Below are 22,215 nucleotides of genomic sequence, written 5' to 3'. Positions count from 1 at the left end.
GGGCATCCATGTGGGTCAGATCCAAGGCTGACCATGTTCTGGTCTGAATGGCTGCACCAAGTTGTAGATCAGCACTGTGTCTGCACCAGCGCCTCCATGCCCCATTCGCTGGCCTGGCCTCTCAGCCCCCTTTCACTGGGACCACCCCGCCCCCACTTGGGAAAGCCATGACTGGTGGCAATGCTGCCAATCTCTCCCCTTGCCTCATCCCTTCCTGAGCACGGAGGAAGATTGGGACAGCATAAAAAGCATTTGCAAGCTAAGCATTTGCAAGCGGAGCGCGCACTTCCGAACCGGTAAAGAAGGTAAGTAGATTTCACCCCTGATCCATAACCAGAAAATCATTGACTTCCATATGGAGAAAGCAAAAGTAATTCAGAACAGCAAAGTGCAACAGTGAAAATGTTACAGAATCCATGGATCAGGCCCAATAACTGGCATGAGTCAATCATTTGAATAAATCTCTTTTATTTACAGGTTCAACATTACATCACGTATTGCATCTGGAAGTGGAGGTCAGGGAAGAGTGTGTCTACCTTTTATACTTGTGGGCGGAGACTCAAGTAAGGAGTGGTCAGTGGGTGGTACTGACCAAGTGAGTATTGGAGTTAACCCCTGCACTACTGTGTCCCTCTTGACCTCTGGCATGAATAAGGCATTTATTTCTGACAAATCCCCCTCTAAATGCCTGACCTGTGGCTGTGGATCTGACTGTTTAAGTGGTGCCCAAGGGCGGATATTGAGTTTGGATACCAGGTGTGAGTGTTCCCTGCCCTGTAGTGGTTTCATGAATATGTCTGCAGTCTGTTCTTCTGTGTCGCAATGTATGGCCTTTACAAATCCGATTTTAGAGAGCTGTCTTACATGCTTGTACTTTATATCAATATGCCTGGATCTCTGTCCTACCGCATCTGCCATGGAGATTTCTATAGTGGCCTTGTTGTCTTCGTAGATGTTTATCGGATATGCAGGTTCGCACCACACACTGGCGAGTAGGTCGAACCAGATGAGGTTGTTTGCGGCCTTGGATAGGCATATGTACTCCGCCTCTATGGTTGAAGTGGCCACTAAGTTTTGTTTACCCGTGTACCAATGCACTGGACTATTGTTCAAGTAGAATATGTATCCTGATGTGCTTTTCCGGCTTTTGGTGTCACCGGCCCAGTCAGCATCAGCATAGCAGGAGAGGACGGGCTCGTTGGACGGTTCTGGCTCTAGGACTAGGCATGCGTCGGCACTTTGCTTCAGATACCTCAGTACCCTCTTTACAGCGTCCCAGTGGTACATGGTGGGTTTGCCTACGTGCCTGGACAATAGATTAACTGGTAATGCAATATCTGGCCTAGTCCAGTTGGCGATATATAAAAGAGAGCCTATGACTGACCTGTACAGTGTGTTGTCTTCAAATTCAGGTGATTCACCATGTGTATTTTTTAGGAAGTCCGGCTGCATGGGTGACTCACACCCCTTGGCATCTGCCATGTTGCATTTGTGTAGTATTTCTTCTATCTTTTCTTTCTGGGACAGTCGAAAACCCTTGGGGGTTTTGTAGACTTGCACGCCTAGATATCTGTTTATTTTCCCTAGGTATTTTAATGTGAAGTGTTTACTTAGTTTACTGGCGAAGGCGTTACGGTTCCCTTCGTGTTTACTGATGTAAAGTATCCACGTAGACTAGGATGTATTCTGGTGAATCCCCCTCTCTCCTAGTGAAAAAACAGTTGTCGGCTATGGTTGCTGTAAATCCCATTGACTTCAGGACCTCAACTAGGCATTCATACCAGCGTTTGCTGGATTGTTTCAGTCCATATAGGCTTTTGTGAAGTAGCCAGGTGTCCCCCTTGTTGGTCTCTTTACTGTTTGGTGCCCTAACGTATATTTCCTTGTCTAAGTTGGCGTGCAGGTAAGCTGTCTGCACGTCGAACTGATGTACCTCTAGTCCTAGCAGGGAAGCGATGACCAGGGCACTCTTGACACTTTCAGTCCTTATGGTTGGTGAGTAAGTGTCAGTGTAGTCTTCCGGGAACCTCTGAGCAAATCCCTGGGCAACCAGCCTAGCCTTGTACAGGTTTTGACCACCTTCTAGGTTCTTGATTTTGAAGATCCACCTGGTACCTATCGTATTTTTGCCCTCTGGAACCTCGGCTGGGGTGTAAACCTCTAGCTCTCTCAAACTGTCCATTTCCTTGGCCATGGCCGATTCCCATTTCGACCTCTCCTCTTGTGGTAGTCTCAATACCTCTTCATATGAGTTAGGTGTGATATGGTTCGTGTGTATGTGCATCACGTAGTCATTTAACCTTCTGGGTAATTGGTTCCTGGTTGTTCTGTCTGGCCTATCTGTCGTTTGTTCGGTGTCATGTAAGTACCTGGCTTCCTTTTGTGTTAGTGAGTCTACACTTATCTTGGGGTGATTCCCTTTCCATTCCTCAACCTTGATGCCTTGGAGCTTGGGTTTGTGTTCCTTCCTCTCCTGTCTATCTGCTGTTTCGTATTTGTCTTGCACTTGCTCGTCTGGTCTAGTCTCCCGCCTGGTGGATACCCCGTTGAGGTGTATCCTGGACCAGTTAGCTTGCTCATGGAATACCGCTGTCCTAGAGATCACGAATCTGTCATTATTGTCCACAAATCTGAATCCTTTGGTACCTGGCTCGTACCCCATAAATCTCAGTCTCCTGGATACTTTGTCCCCCTTCCTGCGTAGCTGTTTGGGTATATGGACATCAGCGGTCACGCCGAATACATGTAGGTGTGCTATCTGTGGTTTTTTGTTGTACATGAGTTCATATGGCGTTTTGTCTATTACACTGGACCAGGTTCTGTTTAGTGTGTAGTTTGAGTAAACTAAGGCCTCAGACCAAAAATGTTGACCAATTCCCCATCTGATCATAGTCTGCAGCATGGAATTCCATCGTTCTACGACCCCGTTCTGGAAGGCCGAGAACGGGGATGACGTAAAGTGAAGCACGCCTTTGGATCTGAGCCAATGAGAGAAATCCTTTGACAGAAACTCAGATCTTCTGTCTGTCATGATTTGTTTGATTTGGGTGTTGTTTTGAGTCTCTACCCTTTTGTAGAACTCTTTGAATTTTTGGAAAGCCTCGTCCTTTTGTTTTAGAGTATAGACGAAGCCATAACGACTATAATCATCTACGATGGTGAGAAAGTATCTTTTCTTGTATTTGATGGATGGCCTTAGGGGCCCTACCAGATCCATATGGACTAAATTGAATACTTGTTTGGTGGCGCGTGAGGACTTCTTAGGTCTGGGTTTGACCTTTAACTAAGAACATTTGCAAACTGAGCACTCGAGGTAATTTTCACAACTCTTTATTTTGATGCCCTCGGTACAGTTGGCCATTTTTTGGACTACGGGGAAACTGGCGTGCCCTAGTGTAGCAAGTGAGCACAGTCGTCGTGCATGAGTTTGCCTATCGATGGCCTCCCCTGGGTGTGTTTGGTGGTGAGTGTTTCATGTGTCATGTTCTCCTCGCTCTCTGTCTCTCCCTCATTCGCCTGTTCTTCCTCAGCCTTGTCCTGGTTAGTGTCCTCTGCGTATTCTGAGTTGGTGTATATGCTGGGTGTGTTACTCTCATGGAATGTTATGTATGGTAGCCCTTGCTTGACTGTCACTCTACCTACTCTCTCTCTACCCTTGCTAACGTGAGCCTTCCCTTCTGCGAAGGTTACCTTAATTCCTGATTCTTCACTGAGTTTTAATGTGGCTAATATGTTGTGGGGTATCTCTGGGACCAGTCGTACCCCCTCTATTTTCCCTATGCCTGGTAGCGTAACTACCCCCCTGCCTGTTACCTTAACCTCGCTTTGGTTTGCAACCTTGATTGAAAAATTCTCCTCTGTGAAAGAGGAGAGCAGTTTTTGGTTATAGGTCATGTGGTTGGAGGCCCCAGAGTCCAGAAGCCACGAGTTGGCTTCCCCATCCTGACATGTTATGTGGGTGCGCTCCCCTATCCCATATAATGATCCTGTTCTGCTGTCACGTGAACTATCTCTGTTCCCCCTTCTGTCTCTGGGATTGGGTGAGTCCCTGCATCTGTACCTCTCCTCAGAAGTGTGTCTCTCTGTCTGTCTGAACCTATGTTCTGGTCTGCTTCTCTCTCTGTAGTTCTTGGGCCAGTCTCTCTTGAGATGTCCCCTTGACCCGCAGCTATACCACTCTGTTACGCTATGCTGCCTGTCTTGGAAGGCTACTTTCTTTTCGTGTTTCTGTTCCCTGGAGGAGCCAGAGCGGCTCCTTTTCAAATTGTCTTCAGCGATCAGTTTGTTAGACAGCTTCTCAACGGACAGGAGGCCTAGACTGGCAGTATCTAAGTGTGCTAAGAAGCTGTCCCATGAGTGATCTAAAGAGTTAATTATTACACTCTTCATGATCTGATCTGATATGACTTCCCCCCTAAGGTGTAGTTCTGCCCTGGTAGCGTTTAGGGACACCAGGTGCTCACTTATGGGGGTCCCCGGTTTGGCTCTGGCAGAGAAGAAATCTTTGGAAATCTGGGTAGTGGTTGCCACACTTTCACTGTAAAATAACCCAAACATTTTTTGTATGATTTCCGACACAGTGAGATTGTGACCAATGCTATGGTAAATTGTGGGAGATATGCTAGAAATTAAAAGGTAAAATGCCCTATGGTGCATACAGTCCAACTCTAAAGTCCATGGTCTCTCTGGGGGGTCATTAATAAAATGTGACATGTTTTCTTTTAGGAACACCACCTGAAGCTGCTGTGACCACTCTAGGATATTGCCCCCATCCATCCTCAACTTTGGAAAGTCACTTAGTAAGTTCCCAGCATTATTTGTAAAATTACTTACTGCAGGCTGCTGTCCATGGTTCTTTATGTGCCTATAACAGCAGTACGGCATGGGAACGCTAGCCGGTAGTTTAAAAGTCCCTCTCTGTAATTTTTTTCTTTTTTCTTCCTCTAGGCGAAACCGCGCATGCGCGAAGTCCATTTCAGCTCTGCCGTCATCGTGGAAGGACCTGTTCATCGCAGCTCCGGCGTAGAGGTCTCTATCTGTCGGGTAGGCCTCGGCTTCGGTCTTGGGGGTCCAGGTGTGCTCTGGAAGGTGTCGTCTGGCAGCGGCTTCGTCGAAGTGAAGATCCTGATGGCGTTGGAGTCCCGGCGACGAATCAGGTAGCTGCCCCAATCCCTGCGTTCTGGGGTGCGTGGCCTGGGCGATCGGAGGCACGGTGTCCTTGGGGTGTGTAGGGGGGTTGGCGCGCTGGCATGGGCATCCGCAGTCCTCGGATGGGTGTTCCGGTGCCCCTCTCCTCGCTTTCCCTTTCGCTTAGGCCCCTCCAGATCCCCTTTTGCGATTTTGAGGCCTGGGCCGAAGGCAGCGGCAAGGATCTTCATGGCCTTGTCAACTTGCTGCTCAGTTGGGGTGCATCTGGAGTCCGAATCGGATTCTGTTCCCTCACCCTGGTCGCTTTCTTCGTCACTTAGGGTCGGGTATTTTTCGCGCGCCGGCCATTTTGAATTCTGGTTACCGATTGGACGGGAGTCGGCCATCTTGTCCGACCACGTGGTCAAAGATGGCCGCCGTTTTAAATTTTGAGCGGGCTTCGGGGCTCGGTGACTGCTGTGGGGTCTTTTTGAGGCGATCCACTCACCGAGTCCAGCTCTTCGAGCTCCGGATCTGAGTCTTCCTCGCTCCTCGCCACCTTGCGGTCCATTATGAAGCTTCGCAGGTCCGCGAGGAGGTTCTTGTCGCCAGCTCGCTCCTTTAGTAATTGCAGGACGTCGAGTCGTAGTCTTTCCTCCTCCCGGTCGTCATGGTCTGCTATTTTTCCTCTCTTGACCTCCCCCTTTTCTTCTGTTGCGGTGGCTTTGGGGTCGATCGAGGTTTCTGCCTTCCCTGGCGATCACGCTGGGTTGTCCTCTCGTTGCTTTGGTGGTGTCGCCATCTCGTAGGCAGTGATGTGTCCTCGTTGCGTGATCGGGAGTTATTGGGCCATAAAACCATCCTCTGCTACCATATTGTTACAGAATCCATGGATCAGGCCCAATAACTGGCATGAGTCAATCATTTGAATAAATCTCTTTTATTTACAGGTTCAACATTACATCACGTATTGCATCTGGAAGTGGAGGTCGGGGAAGAGTGTGTCTACCTTTTATACTTGTGGGCGGTGACTCAGGTAAGGAGTGGTCAGTGGGTGATACTGACCAAGTGAGTATTGGAGTTAACCCCTGCACTACTGTGTCCCTGTTGACCCCTGGCGTGAATAAGGCATTTATTTCTGACAGAAAAAACATTAAAGAATTCATATTAAAATCCAGCAAAGAGTTAGAGTAAATCAGTGTTCAACCAGTCAGTTAACTTGTAAAAGAAAAATCAAGATAAAAAAGAAAATTCAAACCATGCAGTTAAAACCCAGATGGCTTTTAAAAATCAAATTCTGAGAGGAAAGATAGAGACCCGACTCTCTGACTGTTCCCATCAGGAATTGCTAATCTTGAGATTCCTCTTCCCAGGAGGATCCACAGTCATCTTGGATTGTTCCTAACTGTCCCCATTCAGATCTAGAGAGTAGGCTGCCAAATAATCCACTTTGGTGGCAAAATCAGCTGTTCATCAGCAAGAGAAGCAGATCACCCTGCAGCAGCTCAGCACACCATTTTGGGGGAAGTGGAAATGGAAGCTAAAGTTTTGACTGATGCAGTTTCCATGGGTTTCTATATTAAATCCTATCTTCTTGACACTATATTCAATCTAATGAGATCTTTCATGTATCTTTCTTTCTGGGTTGTATTCTTCTGTTACAGGCTAATTAATTAATTAATTAATTAACTAATTAATTTTCAACTTTTCCTTGAAAAGTCAAATGTCTTAAGTCAAACATTGCTGATCATGTCATTTTGTTAATGTGGAATTCTCTTTTCAACCAGTGGTTAGTTAGAATGGTTCAAAATTTCATGGCTTCATTAATCCAGTTACTTATAGTAATGACAAAAAGCTGTTGTTAATTCCAATCCATCTTATTATTTTTTAAATATACATAACAGTTGCAATCATCAAGCAAACAAATCGATAAAACATCTTTACAGACACACAACATTGGAAGTGATATTTACATACATTTGTAGATATTTGTAGATATTTTTTTAAGCAAATGATTTATATCCCAACTTTCAGGAACCTCAGCATTCTAATGTATTACAGTAGAGTTCCTGTTTATTATATTTATTTTAGTACAATTTATATACTAAGTACAATTTATATACTAAGATTTTATATGTCCAATGATTAACATACAACAAGAAAAAAGAATAAATAAAGCCTTCAGGAACGAATCAAGTCATACTTAAAACTGAATTATAATATAGTAAACTAAAAACAATATATATGTCTGTCTAATATGGAAACATCAATAAAGAGTCTCCAGGATTATCATGAAAACATGAGATATAAATAATGATAACCTTGCTCAAATATCAGAAGGCAACATCAACAGCCAAGTTTAGAAAATATTGATATTTCCATGTTATATGATACTGAAAGATTGTACTAAAATATAAAATAGTGAATTACCTTAAAAACAATTTTCTTATAAAATAAATACAAGAGTGTAAAGAAAAAAGTAAAGTGTCAGATTTAAGCCATGAGCTCTTGTTTCAGCTGATATATCCTCTTGGATGCAATTTTCATCTTAATTTGCTAGAAATATCTTTCAGAAGAAACTTCAAATCATTCATCTTTTAAAAAAAAATAATTTTGTAAGAATGCAAGAGATTAATTGAAAATTACATCATTACATTTCAGGCACAAGACTAATCGCAACTATTATACTGAATCATAGAAATGTTCATCCTTAAGGAGATCCATTAACAATGCAATTCTAAATGCATTTACTCAAAGGCAAAGCCCAAAAAGTTCAACTAAATTTGCTCACAAGGAAGGGTATATTGTCTTGTAATATTAATCAAAATCTTATATACTTCATTTGCTCCACACAGCTTGCAATTAAATTCACCAATATTTGCTGGTTGTGAAATTTGAATGCATCTAAATTTAGCTTTAGCTTCTATAAACTGTCTTCAAAATTCAAAAAATGAAAAATAAGTATAAAAGAAAAGGAGATTGCCAAAAATCCAGCAAGATTCTTGTAAAATGTTTTAATAATTCTTAAGTATCTCTTATACCAACAAGATACAAGTAACAATTATAATAAGTGATTTATAAAATAAAAAAAACAGAGTATGTTATATAGTAATTATTCACTGAAACAACCTAGGAAAGGTTGTTGTATAATGCATGCATATCACCTATGATAATTCAAAAAGAAATGTTACTACACAAATCTAATAAAACTGTAAATTATATGATAAAATAAACCAAATATATATATATATAGTACACTGAGGCCACAAATTTAAGTGATACATGCTAAAATGACAAGATGTAATTCAGGAGCATAAAATTATCTTAACCAAAAAATATAAAACGTAATTAAGATCATAATTTTTTAAATGCAATGCTCCAGACATGGATGGCATTGAATATAAATACTGTACATTTTTTCTTAAAATAAAAGAATACATTATTTATTCCAATTATATAACTGGAGTAAAAATTCCTGTTTCTCTGAAGCAGATTCAAGTTTATATTATTTAATAAACCTTAAATAATTATATTACTCTGGATTAATCAGAGTTCATTCTTAAAATAGCCAATTAAAAGAATATTGAATATTATATATTATGCTAAATATATCAAAACCTAACTAGCTTAGCTATCTTAAATGCTTTAAAAAAGAATTTAACAGAACAGATGGTAAAAATTATTGTTTGGAATAGTATTTGGATCATTTTTATAATTAGTTACAACTAGCATCAATGGATCTTATTCTATATTTTTTTTCTCAGATATATAGAAATACTCAGCAAGGGTATGCACTTTCATGTAAATTATTCAATTTTATTAAAGAAGTATTAACATAAAATATTAAGAAAAATTAAGAGCCACTAACAAAAAAGTATCAATTAGTGTGCAGTCAATATTTTTAAAAATCAAAGTAGACACAAAGCTCAATTGGAGTTTGAATTAAATTATTGACATGCAGTACAGATTTAGAAATTGCTTCACTAAATTCATATAAATTAGCTGGAGTTAATTGCCTAAAAGGAATATGGAGGTTTAGGCATACTAAAGTTGAATATAGTGTATATATTTGATTTCTTTGAAATTGGTACTCAATAGTATCAACATTCTTTGCAAAAATGCCTGGTTATAGGTAGTCCTCAAGGTATGAACAACTGTTTGATTGTTCAAAGTTACAAGTGTACTTAGGACAGGGGTTCAAAATTGCAACCAACAAGAAGCCTCTGCAGTCATGTGACATGGATTCAGTCACTCCTGAAGCAGCCATTTTTAGTCCTGTGATTGCCCTTTGTTGCCTGTGGTTACGACAGGCAATTTCTGAGATCTATATGGTCGGTAAAACTAATGAAGTTTGGAGACTTTGCAGTCAGTTTTTTTCCTCTTCATAGCACTGAGTGGAATAATGAATCTCTTGCTGCTTTCTCTGTTGCTTCTTTCATTGCTGTTGCTTTGATGAGTGGAGTTGCTTTTGTAAGTACTTTAAATTTTTTACATTATAGTACTGCACTTGTTTGTAAATACTCTGCAAACTACTGTTTTTTCATTACTGTTTTGGTTTTGGAACTTCTTGAAGAACTGCTAGCCCAGGGCTGTCAAACTCCCAGCCTGTGGACCAGATGCGTCACATGCTGGCCACGCCCATGCCCAGTTTAGCGAAGGGGAAAAAAGTCCCGATATGTGATGCCGCTGTGACGACATGAGTTTGACACTCCTGTACTAGCCAGTGTCTACAGAAAATAGATTTAGTACTGTAAAGTTCTTTTGCATTCTACTGTAGTTTATTTGCATTTGTTTGAAATTGCTTGCAGAAAGATCCCTTACATACTATTGTATTGTGTATTGACAAAATAGATAAATTTATTTATCTGAAAGTAATGCATTTTTTGTTGTTGTGTCAGTGGTAGGACTTTACTTTGGCTGAAAAATTATTGAAGCAACAGTTTTGAAAATTTAATATGGCAATATTAAATTAATATAATTAATATAATTTAGCAATTATATTAATGGTTTTTCTGATAAAGTTTTCCAGGCTTCCACAAATGTCATTTTGGATAGAAACCAGGAGCAGTGACATTTAGTCATACCTTAAGCATGAAAGCTGGCTGGGTAACTTTGGCCAGTCACTCTGTCTCAGCCCAGTTCACCTTACAGGGTTATTGTTGTGGGAACAATAGGTGGACGAAGGAGTATGGCTTGAGTTATTTATAAAAATAAAAACCCTCCCTTCACATATATTCCAATTAGGTTTTCTCTTTATATTTTTGTGGTTCTGTCTTGAGTTACTTTTCTTTTCATTTCTATATACTCTCAATATAGCCACTCAATATAGCCAATATATTGCTCCAACAGTGAGATGGATGGTATATAAATTTAATGAAGAAAATAAATAAATAAATAAATAAATAAATAAATAAATAAATAAATAAATAAATATCATTTAATTTTTATTTACTCATTATACAGAGAAATAAAAATATATTTAACATTTATTCAAATTACACAGTGATGATTTTTTAAATCAAAAAATAGCTTAAAATGAATAATAAAATATTCATAAATAAAATAAATAAATAAAATATAAATTTTTTAAATGCTTCACTATTCATTTCATCAATAAACAATAAAAATTACATTTATTCATTAATAAATTTGAAAACAAAAATATTCTGATATTTTTTATTGTTCTTGGAAATATTTTTGCAATGCTTATGAATATTTCAAAACTCAAGTATAAACAGTGTTTCTGCCTCCCCAACTCTCAAAAGAACATACCTTAGTTTCCAGTTGTCGAAATTGTTGGGCCATTCTGTGGAAAGAAATATAGCATTGAGGAAGGTAGTTTTGATTTTAATTCTGACCACAAAATTATTTCTGAAAATAAGCATAACTGAAGATAATAAAGAACTTTCTATTTAGCACAGTCATCAAATTACAATAGGTAGCTTCCTAAATGCAATACAATGGAAAACAGAATCCAGTACAATTTCAGGAACTAAATACCATGTTTTCCCCAAAATATGACCTACCCCGAAAGTAAGTCCCAGCTTGATTTTTACACGTGTGCCCACTATAAGCCCTGCCCCCAAAGTAAGCCCTAATTAAGACCCGGCCCACTCCGGGGTGCAGGGGGTGGGGCAAGGCCCAAGGGTAAAAATTAAGCTAGGGTGGAGCTGCCCTAGTTACCAGGCCTTGCACTCCTCGACACCTGACTTGCCGGCCCATTTCTTCTGTGGCTGCTTGAGCGTGTCACCCCCGGCCTCTGTTTCGCCATCAACAGCCTTCTGGAAAGGCCTCTGCAGCCAAGAAACGAGGTCTGGATTGATCTGGAGCTCTTTTATTGGCTGCAGAGGCCTTCTGGGCAGATCAAAGAGGCCATCTATGTCAAAATTGAAAAGCCCCCTCTCAACAGAGGGGGAGGGATATGACATCATCTATCTCAAATCTACAACACAGTCCTTTCAGCAGTTCCAAGAAGGCTCCACACCCATTTGCACTACTCAGGTGCCCTGGAAGACACAGATAAATCTCCAAGTGGTCTCAATGACTCTCTAAAAACAATGCAAATGATCAGCTGAATTGAAGGAGTATAAATCCTTCCATTCCCCACTATCCAGTCAGTGCTGAAGAAGCTTCTTGGATGAGAAGTGAAACATCTTCAAAGAAAAACAAGAAAGTCCAGTTGCCTCTTGAAAAACCACCTTATTGTCAAGTGACTCTGGACAGCTTACAATACTGAGAAGTTTTACATTTCATTTAGGGAAACAATTGTTGGCATTTATAATAATGAACCTTATTTATTTATTTAATTATTTAATTCATTTTCCGCCCATCTCACTATCAAGTGACTTTGGATAGCTTACAATACTGTAAAAGCAAGTACAAAATATTAAACAATAAATACCAAATATTCAAATAAACAGAGATTACATGTTAAAAACCAAAATATAACAGGTTGGGGTGGGATTCTTTCTATTCCATCACTAGCATGGAATACCCCATCAGGGCTTCAGGCCAAATGACAGAGCCAGGTTTTGAGGGTTTTTTGGAAGGTCAAGAAGATGGGGCGGATCTCACCTTGAGGGGTGCAGTGTTCCAGAGGGTGGGAGCCACAAAAGAAAAGGCTCTTCTCCTGGACCCCATCAGCTGAAATTCCTTGGACAATGGGATCTGCAGCATGCCCCTTCTCCTGGAACCAGTGGGCCAGGCAAATTCCATTGGGGTGTGTAGCCTGGATCAGATAGCCTGGACTCATGCCATAAATGGCTTTCAAGGTCTTAATCAACACCTTGGACCAAGAAGCACCCCAGCAACTACTGTAGCTATTGCAACAAGGATGTTACATGGGCCATCTTAGGCTGTATCATGGCTGTATTCTTTACTAGCTGTAACTTCTGAATATTCTTCAAGGGTAGTTCCATGTAGATCAAATTACAGTAGTCCAAATGAGAGATGACTACAATATTAGTGACTGAGTGCAGGGACTCATGATTCAGGAAAAGGTGCAACTGGTGTACAACAAAGGCTCTTAAAGCAGGAATTGTGTCTCCATGGGTACCACAAGTTGTGCATAGAGTTTGTCAACCATTTTTTTCCAGCACTTTCTCTAAAAAGAAAAGGTGAGAAACTGGATGAAAGATTTCAGGCAGGTGGAATCTAATGATGGCTTTTTGAGGGGGCAGATCAGGTCTTTCTTGAAAGGTCCTAGGAACATTAGCTCCTGCAGTGATGTATTTATTAGTGCTTGAACCCATCTGGAGGTCACCTTTCTGGAGCCTTTCACCAGCCTAGAGTGATAAGGGTCTAATTCTAGTTCTGTTGACAGCTTTGAGAATCCTTTGTCATCAGGTCTGACAAAGTCAAACTGTTCCCAGATTCCCAGGTTAAGGTTTTCTTCCCAAGCATCTCTAATGGAGCTGTTCCACATTTGGACTCCAAATGAGAATGTATCTGAAAGACCTTGTCCATCAGATTTTCCATGAATTCCTCTGTACACCCTATAGATGATCATCTGAGCCCTCCTACCCCCCAAAAAACAGATGACTCTGAACAGGTGACACTCTGAACACAATAAGAATGGAGAAACTGTTTTGTCACTCTTAACCAACACAAGGTAGGCCTTAATAGCAGCTCTGACTTTTGAGCAAAAGACACTTTATAAATCAGTGATAGGATCATTGTTGTATATTGCAGGCTGGACTAGGCCAGATATCAGTCTGACTGTAAACATTCTGTCCAGGCATTCTGAGAATCCCACCCAATACCACTCGAGTGGAATTAAAAGAGTTTTAAGGTATTTAAATAACACTGTTAAACATTCACTTTTATTGGAGCCAGACATATCAGATAAGCCAAGTTTGTGTTGTTACGCAGATGCTGATTGGGCAGGGGACATTAAGTCCAGAAAGAGTACTTCAGGTTATGTCATATTTCTGAAGGAGTCCCATCCATTGGTACTCAGGTAAACAGAAGTTAATTGCAACTTCCACTGCTGAGGCAGAATATGTGTGTTTATCGAAAGCATCTAACGATCTGGTATGGTTTGATGATCTTCTAATAAACTTGTGGGAAGAACCAGTGTATCCTATTGATATTCATGAGTACAACACGGCTGCTACCAATATCAGAGGTCATGTCACATTGACATCAAGTATAAACATGTCAGACAATTGACCAGGATAGGTTTTGTTAGGACAGTTTTTTGCAAGACAAAGGAACAAATAGCAGACTTGCTCACGAAGCCATTGCCTAGGGATCAACATCAATTTCTCTTGGATAAGATATCTATGACTATGTAAGATTGTATTTCTTACTACTAAATGTATATGCTCATGACTTGTATGTACATGTATTTCTGTAATCAATTATTGCAGAGAAGGGGATTGTGAGAGGAAAAACCTCTCAGCATATTGCTGCAGCTAATCGATTGATTGGTTTGAACAGTTTGAATGAACCAATCAGAGCACAGCTTCCTGGCTCTGAGTTTCCTGCACTTTCCAATGGACAATTGATCAGTATATAAGCAGCAGCAGGACTGCAGCCAGATCACATTACTGCTCCTCCCTCTCCTCACTCCGAGACCAGATGAGACTTTGATGAGAGCATGCTGAAGTCACTACAAAGAGCTGAGTCACTGCCTTGCTCCTGAGAAGACTGATAAAGGAGAGCCTTCCACGCTTGGGAAGAAGATTAGAGCAAATGGACTTTGCTAAGAGGAGAATCTTTTATGCCGTTGGTGCCTTTTTGTAGGTTTTGTTTTTAATGTGTTTTATTATTAAACTAAATAGTTTCTCTAGACTCCACTGTCAACTTCCATGCTTTAGTGCGTTTGTGTGCATATCGGGTCACGGTCCATTCGAATACAGAACCCCTCCTTCACATTTTGCCAATATGTAAGATAGAACATTTGTTGGTTGAGATTTGGAGTTGCCAATTGTTTGACCATTCTGATAGATAGTCAAGGTCTTTTTCTAGAGTAGCAGCATTGTCAGTGGTGTTGAATAGTTTTACATCATCAGTGAAGAGAACTCAGTTGCTTATAATATGATTGCAAAGGTCCTTTATGTAAAGTATAAAGAGTGTGGGTCCTAAAACGCTGCCTTGGGGACACTGCTGTTAACTGGTACAGGGTTTGATAGGGCGTTCCCTATTTTGACTACTTGTTGCCTGTTTGATAGGACTGCAGCTATCCATTTATGCAGGGATCTGGAAATGCCATAAGATTTTAGTTTTAGAAGTAGCTTGTCATGTACTACAGAATCAAAGGCTTTACAGAAATCTATATAAATTGCGTCTATTGCTTTACCCTGCTCGAATTGTGAAGTCCATATGTTTTTGCAGTGTAGGAGTTGCAGATTGCAGGACAGTTTTTTTCTGAAGCCAAACTGCTTGTTAGAGAGGAAGTTGTTCGTCTCTAAGAAGAGGGTATTGGATTGGTTTATGATTGATTCCATGACTTTGCATGTGACGCAACATAATAAGATTGGTCTATAATTTTCAACTAGGCTAGGGTCACTCTTTTTGAAAATAGGGATGACTGTGGCTAGTGATCATAAACTAGGCCAGGAGCTGGATTTGAAAGGTATTTCATAGATTATGCTAAGAGGTTCTGCTCTGGTGGTTGAGAGCTTTTTAAAGAAGTAGGCACATAATCCATCAGGGCCAATAGATAGAGATGGTTTTAGGTTGGGTAATGCCTTTATGCCATCTTCTGTGAAATCGACATGTATTAGATCATCTCCATGATGCATGACAAATAGGTAATATTGTCATGTTATTACTCTCCAATCCCATGAACAAAGTTCAAGAGAATACAGATTTTCAAAGGAGGGGATGCCTTTTCTTTCTATAATTATTTTTAGTGTTAAACAAAAAGTCTTGCAGTTGTCTTGAATTCCGGCGATGTAAAGATTCAGCAGGAGTCTTTATTTACTAGCTTCCATTCCACAGACCCATTGCATATGTACTACTGAATCATAAAGAAAGGGCTCAGATGCAAAGCTTTTGTCATCATTTATTGGCCTCTTTAATTTCACTTTTATGCTTATACTGCTAGATCATAAATGGCACTTTTTAAAACATCAGATAGAAATCCAGCAGGAGTATCTGCAATAATGTATGAATAAAATCCATGGTGATCATCTTCATATTTAGGTTCTCTTCGTTCCACTGTTGTTAAGTAAAATTAATCACTTTTTTTTACTAAGCTGCCCAGAGTCACTGAGAGTGAGCCATATAAAATTTCTAAATAAATATTATTTTTAAAAAGATTTAAACATTCAAGATAGTATTTTGGCATTCGAGGCTTTAAAAAATTCCCAGATATTACAAATCCCTAATAGATTGTCTATCATTCTTCAAAACAGAATCAATAAATGGTATTTTAATCAACTGATTTATGTTTTTATAATTATTAAAATCTGTCACTATATATTCTTAGCTTTTAATTTCAAAGCAAACTGGAAACTGAACAGACAAACAGAAAAGAAAGTTGACATACTCTTCAGGTGAATCACTGGGCTTGATGTTGATTTTCACAAGGTAATTTTCTTTCATGACAGCTTCCCATGCCAAAGTTTCATTATCTTCATTTCTTGAACCTTCAACATACAAAATCCATACCACCATGTATAGTAGTGTTTTATTGACAAAAGGAACACAGTTGGTAGAGATATAATCTAAAAGGGTAATCCAGACTTGCTTCAACTGTACACTGTGCATATGTGCATCCACGCACACACACATACATACATGCAGCTATGCATGTTTATTTAAAAGGTGTTCACATTCTTAAGTATTCAAAGGACTACACCAGTGGTGGGTTTCTACCGGTTCGCCCAGGTTTGAGCGAACCGGTAGCAGCGGCAGTGTGAGGCTCCGCCCTCCCACCCGGATGTCATCACAGATGCTCTGAGCATGTGCAGAAGCGCCACACGTGAGCGTGCTCACAGTTCCAAACCAGTAGCGAAGGTAAGCGAAAACCACTACTGGACTACATCCTTAACAGAGCTTTACCCACCTACAAATACAGCCCCCTCCCCATATAGTTCCTTTATATTATTCTGTTTTCATTATGGACAGTACACGAATATACTGAGACATGGATAATATTTTGATAATCATATTCACATTCCTGTTTTCTTTAATGATACATAATGATGACTAAACATTTTTGTTTAGTCAAACTTCAATTTTTTAAAAATTATAATTTTGCATTTTTCATTAGTGCACATATTTTCATTGGTTAGCTTCCATCTGTTCCAGTTTTGAAAAAACATTTTCCTTAAACAAATAGTAAGTGTTGCTTCTTTTGAAATTGTGTAATCCAATGGGTGGTGATTATACTGTTGCTGAGCTTCCATTAGTCTTAATGTTTTGCTGACTAGTAGTTCAGTATTATAATCCATGAATAGTCTTAAATATAACATGTATGGTAAACATGAAAAAAGCATGGCAAACTACCTCTATAACACTGTCATGAAAACCGTATTTATTTATTTATTTATTTATTTATTTATTTATTTATTTATTTATTTATTTATTTATTTATTTAATTTTTATACCGCCCCCTCTCCCGAAGGACTCAGGGCGGTGAACAGCCAAGATTAAAAAACATACAACATAAACATTAAAATACATTTAAAACAAAATTAAATCCAATGGCTTTCCCCAATTTAAAACCCCTTACCCATAAAATTCACCAATAAAAAATTTTAAGCCACCCCAGCTTGCCGAAATAGAAACGTTTTCAGAGCCTGGCGAAAGGTTCGGAGGTCCGGGATCAGTCGTATCCCTGGGGATAGCTCATTCCAGAGGGCGGGTGCCGCTTTTGCCCGGTGGGTTGCCAGTCGACATTGCCTGACCGACGGCACCCTGAAGAGACCCTCTCTGTGGGAGCAGATTGGCCGGTGGGAGGTTATCGGTGGCAGAAGGTGGTTTCGTAAATAACCGGGCCCTAATCCATGGAGCGCTTTGAAGATGAGAACCAGTACCTTGAAGCGTACCCGGAAGACCACTGGAAGCCAATGCAGCTCGTGCAGGAGAGGTGTTACATGGGAGCGCCATGTCGCCCCCATAAGTACCCATGCGGCTGCATTCTGCACCAATTGGAGCCTCCGGGTGCTCCTCAAGGGGATCCCCATGTAGAGAGCATTGCAGTAGTCCAGGCGGGAAGTGACGAGGGCATGAGTGACCGTGCATAAGGAGTCCCGATCCAGAAAGGGGCGCAACTGGCCTATCAGGCGAACCTGATAGAAAGCCCCCCCTGGCCACGGCCGTCATATGCTCTTCTAAAGACAGCTGTGCGTCCAGGAGGACACCCAAGTTACGCGCCCTCTCCGTGGGGGGTCAATGTCTCACCCCCAATAGCCAGCGATGGCACCAGCTGGCTATATCGGGACGCCAGCAACCACAGCCACTCAGTCTTGGAGGGGTTGAGTCGGAGCCTGTTCCTCCCCATCCAGACCCGCACGGCCTCCAGGCATCGGGACATCACTTCAAGGGCATCGTTGGGGTGGTCTGGTATGGTCATGTCTACAAATTATACTCAATTTGAAGGCATCTTTATATTTTATATTCAGGAAAATAAGCATATGCATAAGGAGCCCTGTGGCACAGTGGTTAGAATGCAGTACTGCAGGCAAACTCTACCACAGCTTGGAGTTTGATTTTGATGGTGCTCAAGGTTGATTCATCCTTCCATCCTTCCAAGGTCAGTAAAATGAAGTTTGTTGAGGTCAATATGCTGACATTGTATGGCCCAGAGACTGCTATAAAACACTATGGAGTGAAATATAAGTCTAAGTGCTATATGCAGGATTACACATGCCTTGTATATCTTTACTGAGACCTCAGAAGCTTTGCTTCATAAGTTAAGAATTCAACTCCGCTTCTGGACGGTCCGAATTGGACCCCACAGTCTCGTTTTGACTGTGGCAGTGGAAGGCACATCCTGAGGATCCCAGGGACATCGCTAAATCCCTGGTTGATCCAGGAAAGCCCTTGTTCCAGAAGCGGAGTGGCAGCCATAGGCTGCGGAGGCTGTGACAACTTCAGGAAGACAGAATGGAATGACAATGAACAGATCGGTGAGAGACTTTCACTTTTTAAATAATACTAAGAACACCCTAATTGAGAAATGAGATGGTGATGGTGAATGAATGAAGACAAGCGGCAAACCTAAGGTGGATTAATTTTATTTTACCCAAGTATGTGCTTTAAAAGACTTGAATTTGCTTAATTGTTTTTTACTTTGGATAACCGGACTGGATTGAAAGAAGGGGAAAAAACGGTATTGGGATGCCTTTGAAAGTTGTTGGCACTAGACTGTTTGATGTTTGATTGCAACATTTGGAATGGGGTTTTGGCTTATTTTTGACAAGGCAATTTTTTGATTAATTTTTAAAAGAAAGAAAGATTTTTTTTCTTTTTAAAGAACGGGAGGAGAGTTAGGGGAGTGTGCAGCACTGCCACCTACTGGAAGAGAAACTTTGTTTCTATGCTTACTTAAGTAGCAGAAGAAAGAAATATTGTAGCCAAAACAAATACAGAGAATCTGTTTGGATTGATAAGATTGAAGAGCTACTGAATGTTGTTTACACAGGTGCTCTTTCTTTTAAATTGACAAAGCCTGGGAATATACTGGAAGGCTTTGATTCTTTTTGAGTAATTATTATATGCCCAGTGAGATGTGTGACCTAGAAAAAGGCAAAAGGAAAAGTCACTCCCTGTAGGCTCTCTGGATATAAAAGGACTTGAAGGACTATTTAATTTTTTCCTTTCCCTTTCTTTTTTTTTTCCTCTTTTTTAATTTTCTTATTCTAATTGCCTTTTTCTATTTTTGATTCGGGACCCCACGCATTCATATTGGATTAAGGCACTCAAGAGCCTGAAGATTTATTGCCTAATATTTTTTTCCTTTTTTTTTTTTTGGAAGAGGATACTAAATTTTTGTCTTTTCCTATTTATTTTTTTTTTTGTTTTATCCCTTTGGATTAGGGTTTCAGAAGAACCTGAAGAACTTGAGGAACTTTTTTTTCTTTCTCCTTTTTTTCTCTTTTCGCTTTTTCCATTTTTTCCCTCCTTTTTCCCTCCCCCTTTTGTCTAGCTGGATTTCTAAATTTCTAAATTTCTCCCTGTCCTGAAAGTGAGTTTGGTTAAAGATTGAATAAAATGAGTAGAAAAGTAGCGACGGTGAGAGCTGCAGTGACTACACCATCTTCATCACCATCTGGAGGCCAACGTTCCATCCAGACAATGTTACAACAAGAGAAAGAGAAAAAGAAAGAATCAGCGACACAAATGATTCTACAAACACGTCAAAGAATGGAACAGCAACAAAAAAAGATGGAACAGCAATTATTGCAAACAGATGAAAAGGTGGTCAATATACAACAAACAATGTTGAAATATGAAGAAAGATTGGTTAAATTGGAGGAAAGAGATGGCCAAAAAGAAGAAAAAATGAAGGAAATTGAGAACAGGAAATTGAGAGGTAGAACAAGGAACATCTGGCTTAATTGGATGGGAAATGGATAAAGCAGAATTCTATTTAAGATTTCAAAATCTTAAATAGAAGATTTAAGACCAACCTTGAGCCTTGGTAGTACAGTGGTTTAAAGCACCCTGTTATTAACACAGCTGCCTGCAATTACTGCAGGTTCGAATCTTACCAGGCTCAAGGTTGACTCAGGCTTCCATCCTTTCTAAGGTAGGTTAAATGAGGACCCAGTTTGTGGGGGCAATAAGCTGACTTTGTATAAATATACAAAAGTATGAAGGCTATTTCTTAACGCATTGTAAACCGCCCTGAGTCTCCGGAGAAGGGCGGCATATAAATCAAATTAAAAAAAAAATGTCGAGGAAGAAAAAGGGGAGAATTTAGCCGAGATCATGAACACGATCCTAGCGGAGGCATTAGAAGTCACTAAAGAGAAGATGATGGAAGGAATTGATGAAATTTATCGAGTGTATATTGGATATGCAATGCATAATAAGCTTCCAAGAGAAGTACATATAAGATTTACAAAGAAATCAATTAAGACACAAATTCTTCAGGCTGTTCGTGACAAGGCTTTGAAATACAAAGGGAAAGAAGTGACAGTTCTGAGACAAATTCCAAGGAAAGTGAGAGAATTAAGAAGAGGATATCAATTTTTGACCAAAGTTTTCCTGCAAAAAGGGATTAATTACAGATGGCTGTTCCCAGAAGGAGTAGGTTTAGCATGGCAATTCCAAAGATACAGGTTAAATACAATCGACAAAGCGAGAGCTTTGAGAAAGTCCTTAAAGAGAAAGAAGTAGATATGGAAGTTGAAACTCAAGCAATATTAGTTCCAATAAAATCCACGAAGAATTGATAATACTGGAAGCAACAGAAGGAGCGGTTGGCGGAGTTATGGAATATAAGGAACAATGTGAAGCTAGATCGACTAGAGCAACAAAACCTATTTATAAAGTAAGAATATGGAAGAAAGGAAATTAATTTGAATAAATGTAAATGGACACAATTTGGCCAGTAAAAGAAGAATAGTATTTCACAAACTAGAAAAATTAAAATTTGATATAATTTTTTTACAGGAAGTGCATATTAAAAAACAACATGAACAACTATTGATTCAACCAAAACTTGGCAAAACTTTTTTATCATTGTCACAAAGTAAAAAAAGAGGAGTTGCCTTGTATATTAGAAACGTACTAATGGCAGAGCAGAAATATGCCCATCCAGAAGGTAGAATTTTGATGGTGGAAATAATTGATAACAATACAAAATTACTTTTAGTAGCAATTTACGCTTCTAACAATAATCAAAGTGACTTTTATAGAAAACTACATAATAAGATAATTGAAATGGAATATGAAAATGTCTGTATGATGGGAGATTTTAATGGAATTGTGGATGAAAAATTGGACTATAAAACACACAAAACAACAAATATAGTAGAAAGGTATTGCCTAGAACTTTCTTTAAAATGATAGAGGAAATAAACTTGAAAGACATATGGAGGGAGAGAAATGGAAAAAATAGACAATATACCTTCTACTCTGATAGAATTTATCTTGGTCCAGATTAGATATGATATGGACAACAATGGAATTGACTTTAAATATTGAACAAGTGAAAATAGATACTAACCTATGGGTGGACCATAACCTGGTGATTGCTATTTGGAAAGGGCGAAAAGATAGATCTACATGGACATTAAATAACACAATAGTAAAAGAGAAAGACTTTATACAGAAAATGAATCGAGAACTGGATTTTTTCTTCAAGGAAAATAAGAAAGAAACATTGACACAAAACCGTTGGGATACAATGAAGGCCTTTGCCAGAGGATTAATTATTGATTATACAAGGAAAAGAAATGTGAAGAAAAGACAAACTCTTAAAATATTGATAGATTATCATAAAAGACTTGAAAAGGAATTCCAGAAAGATCCACATAAGAAAGATGTAAAAATTAAAATGGATATTATAAAGCACAAAATGGATCTACTGGAGAAGGAAGAATTAGCTCAAAAAATAAGAGCTGCCAAACAGAATTATTTTGAAAATGCAAATAAACCAGGCAGATGGTTAGCATATAAATTGAA

At 39.6% G+C, this 22,215-nt stretch overlaps 1 protein-coding gene across 1 annotated transcript in view; it reads right to left on the bottom strand.

The window, feature by feature from the left end:
• Positions 1–7,670: 7,670 nt before the first annotated feature.
• Positions 7,671–22,215, bottom strand: part of TRPM8 (transient receptor potential cation channel subfamily M member 8) — a 380,221-nt gene continuing 365,676 nt past the window's right edge. Inside the window, exons 22-24 of the mRNA XM_070933161.1 lie at positions 16,124–16,223; positions 10,900–10,933; positions 7,671–7,721 (exon numbers count right to left, since the gene is read on the bottom strand). Coding sequence (XP_070789262.1) covers positions 7,671–7,721; positions 10,900–10,933; positions 16,124–16,223 — 185 coding nt within the window. The remainder of the gene's footprint in view (positions 7,722–10,899; positions 10,934–16,123; positions 16,224–22,215) is intronic.

This window comes from Pituophis catenifer, unplaced genomic scaffold (assembly GCF_029215685.1).
Source record: "Pituophis catenifer annectens isolate HBS135680 unplaced genomic scaffold, rPitCat1.0.hap2 SCAF_1, whole genome shotgun sequence".
Taxonomy (NCBI): Eukaryota; Metazoa; Chordata; class Lepidosauria; order Squamata; family Colubridae; genus Pituophis; species Pituophis catenifer.
This window is presented reverse-complemented; position numbering and strand designations above follow the sequence as displayed.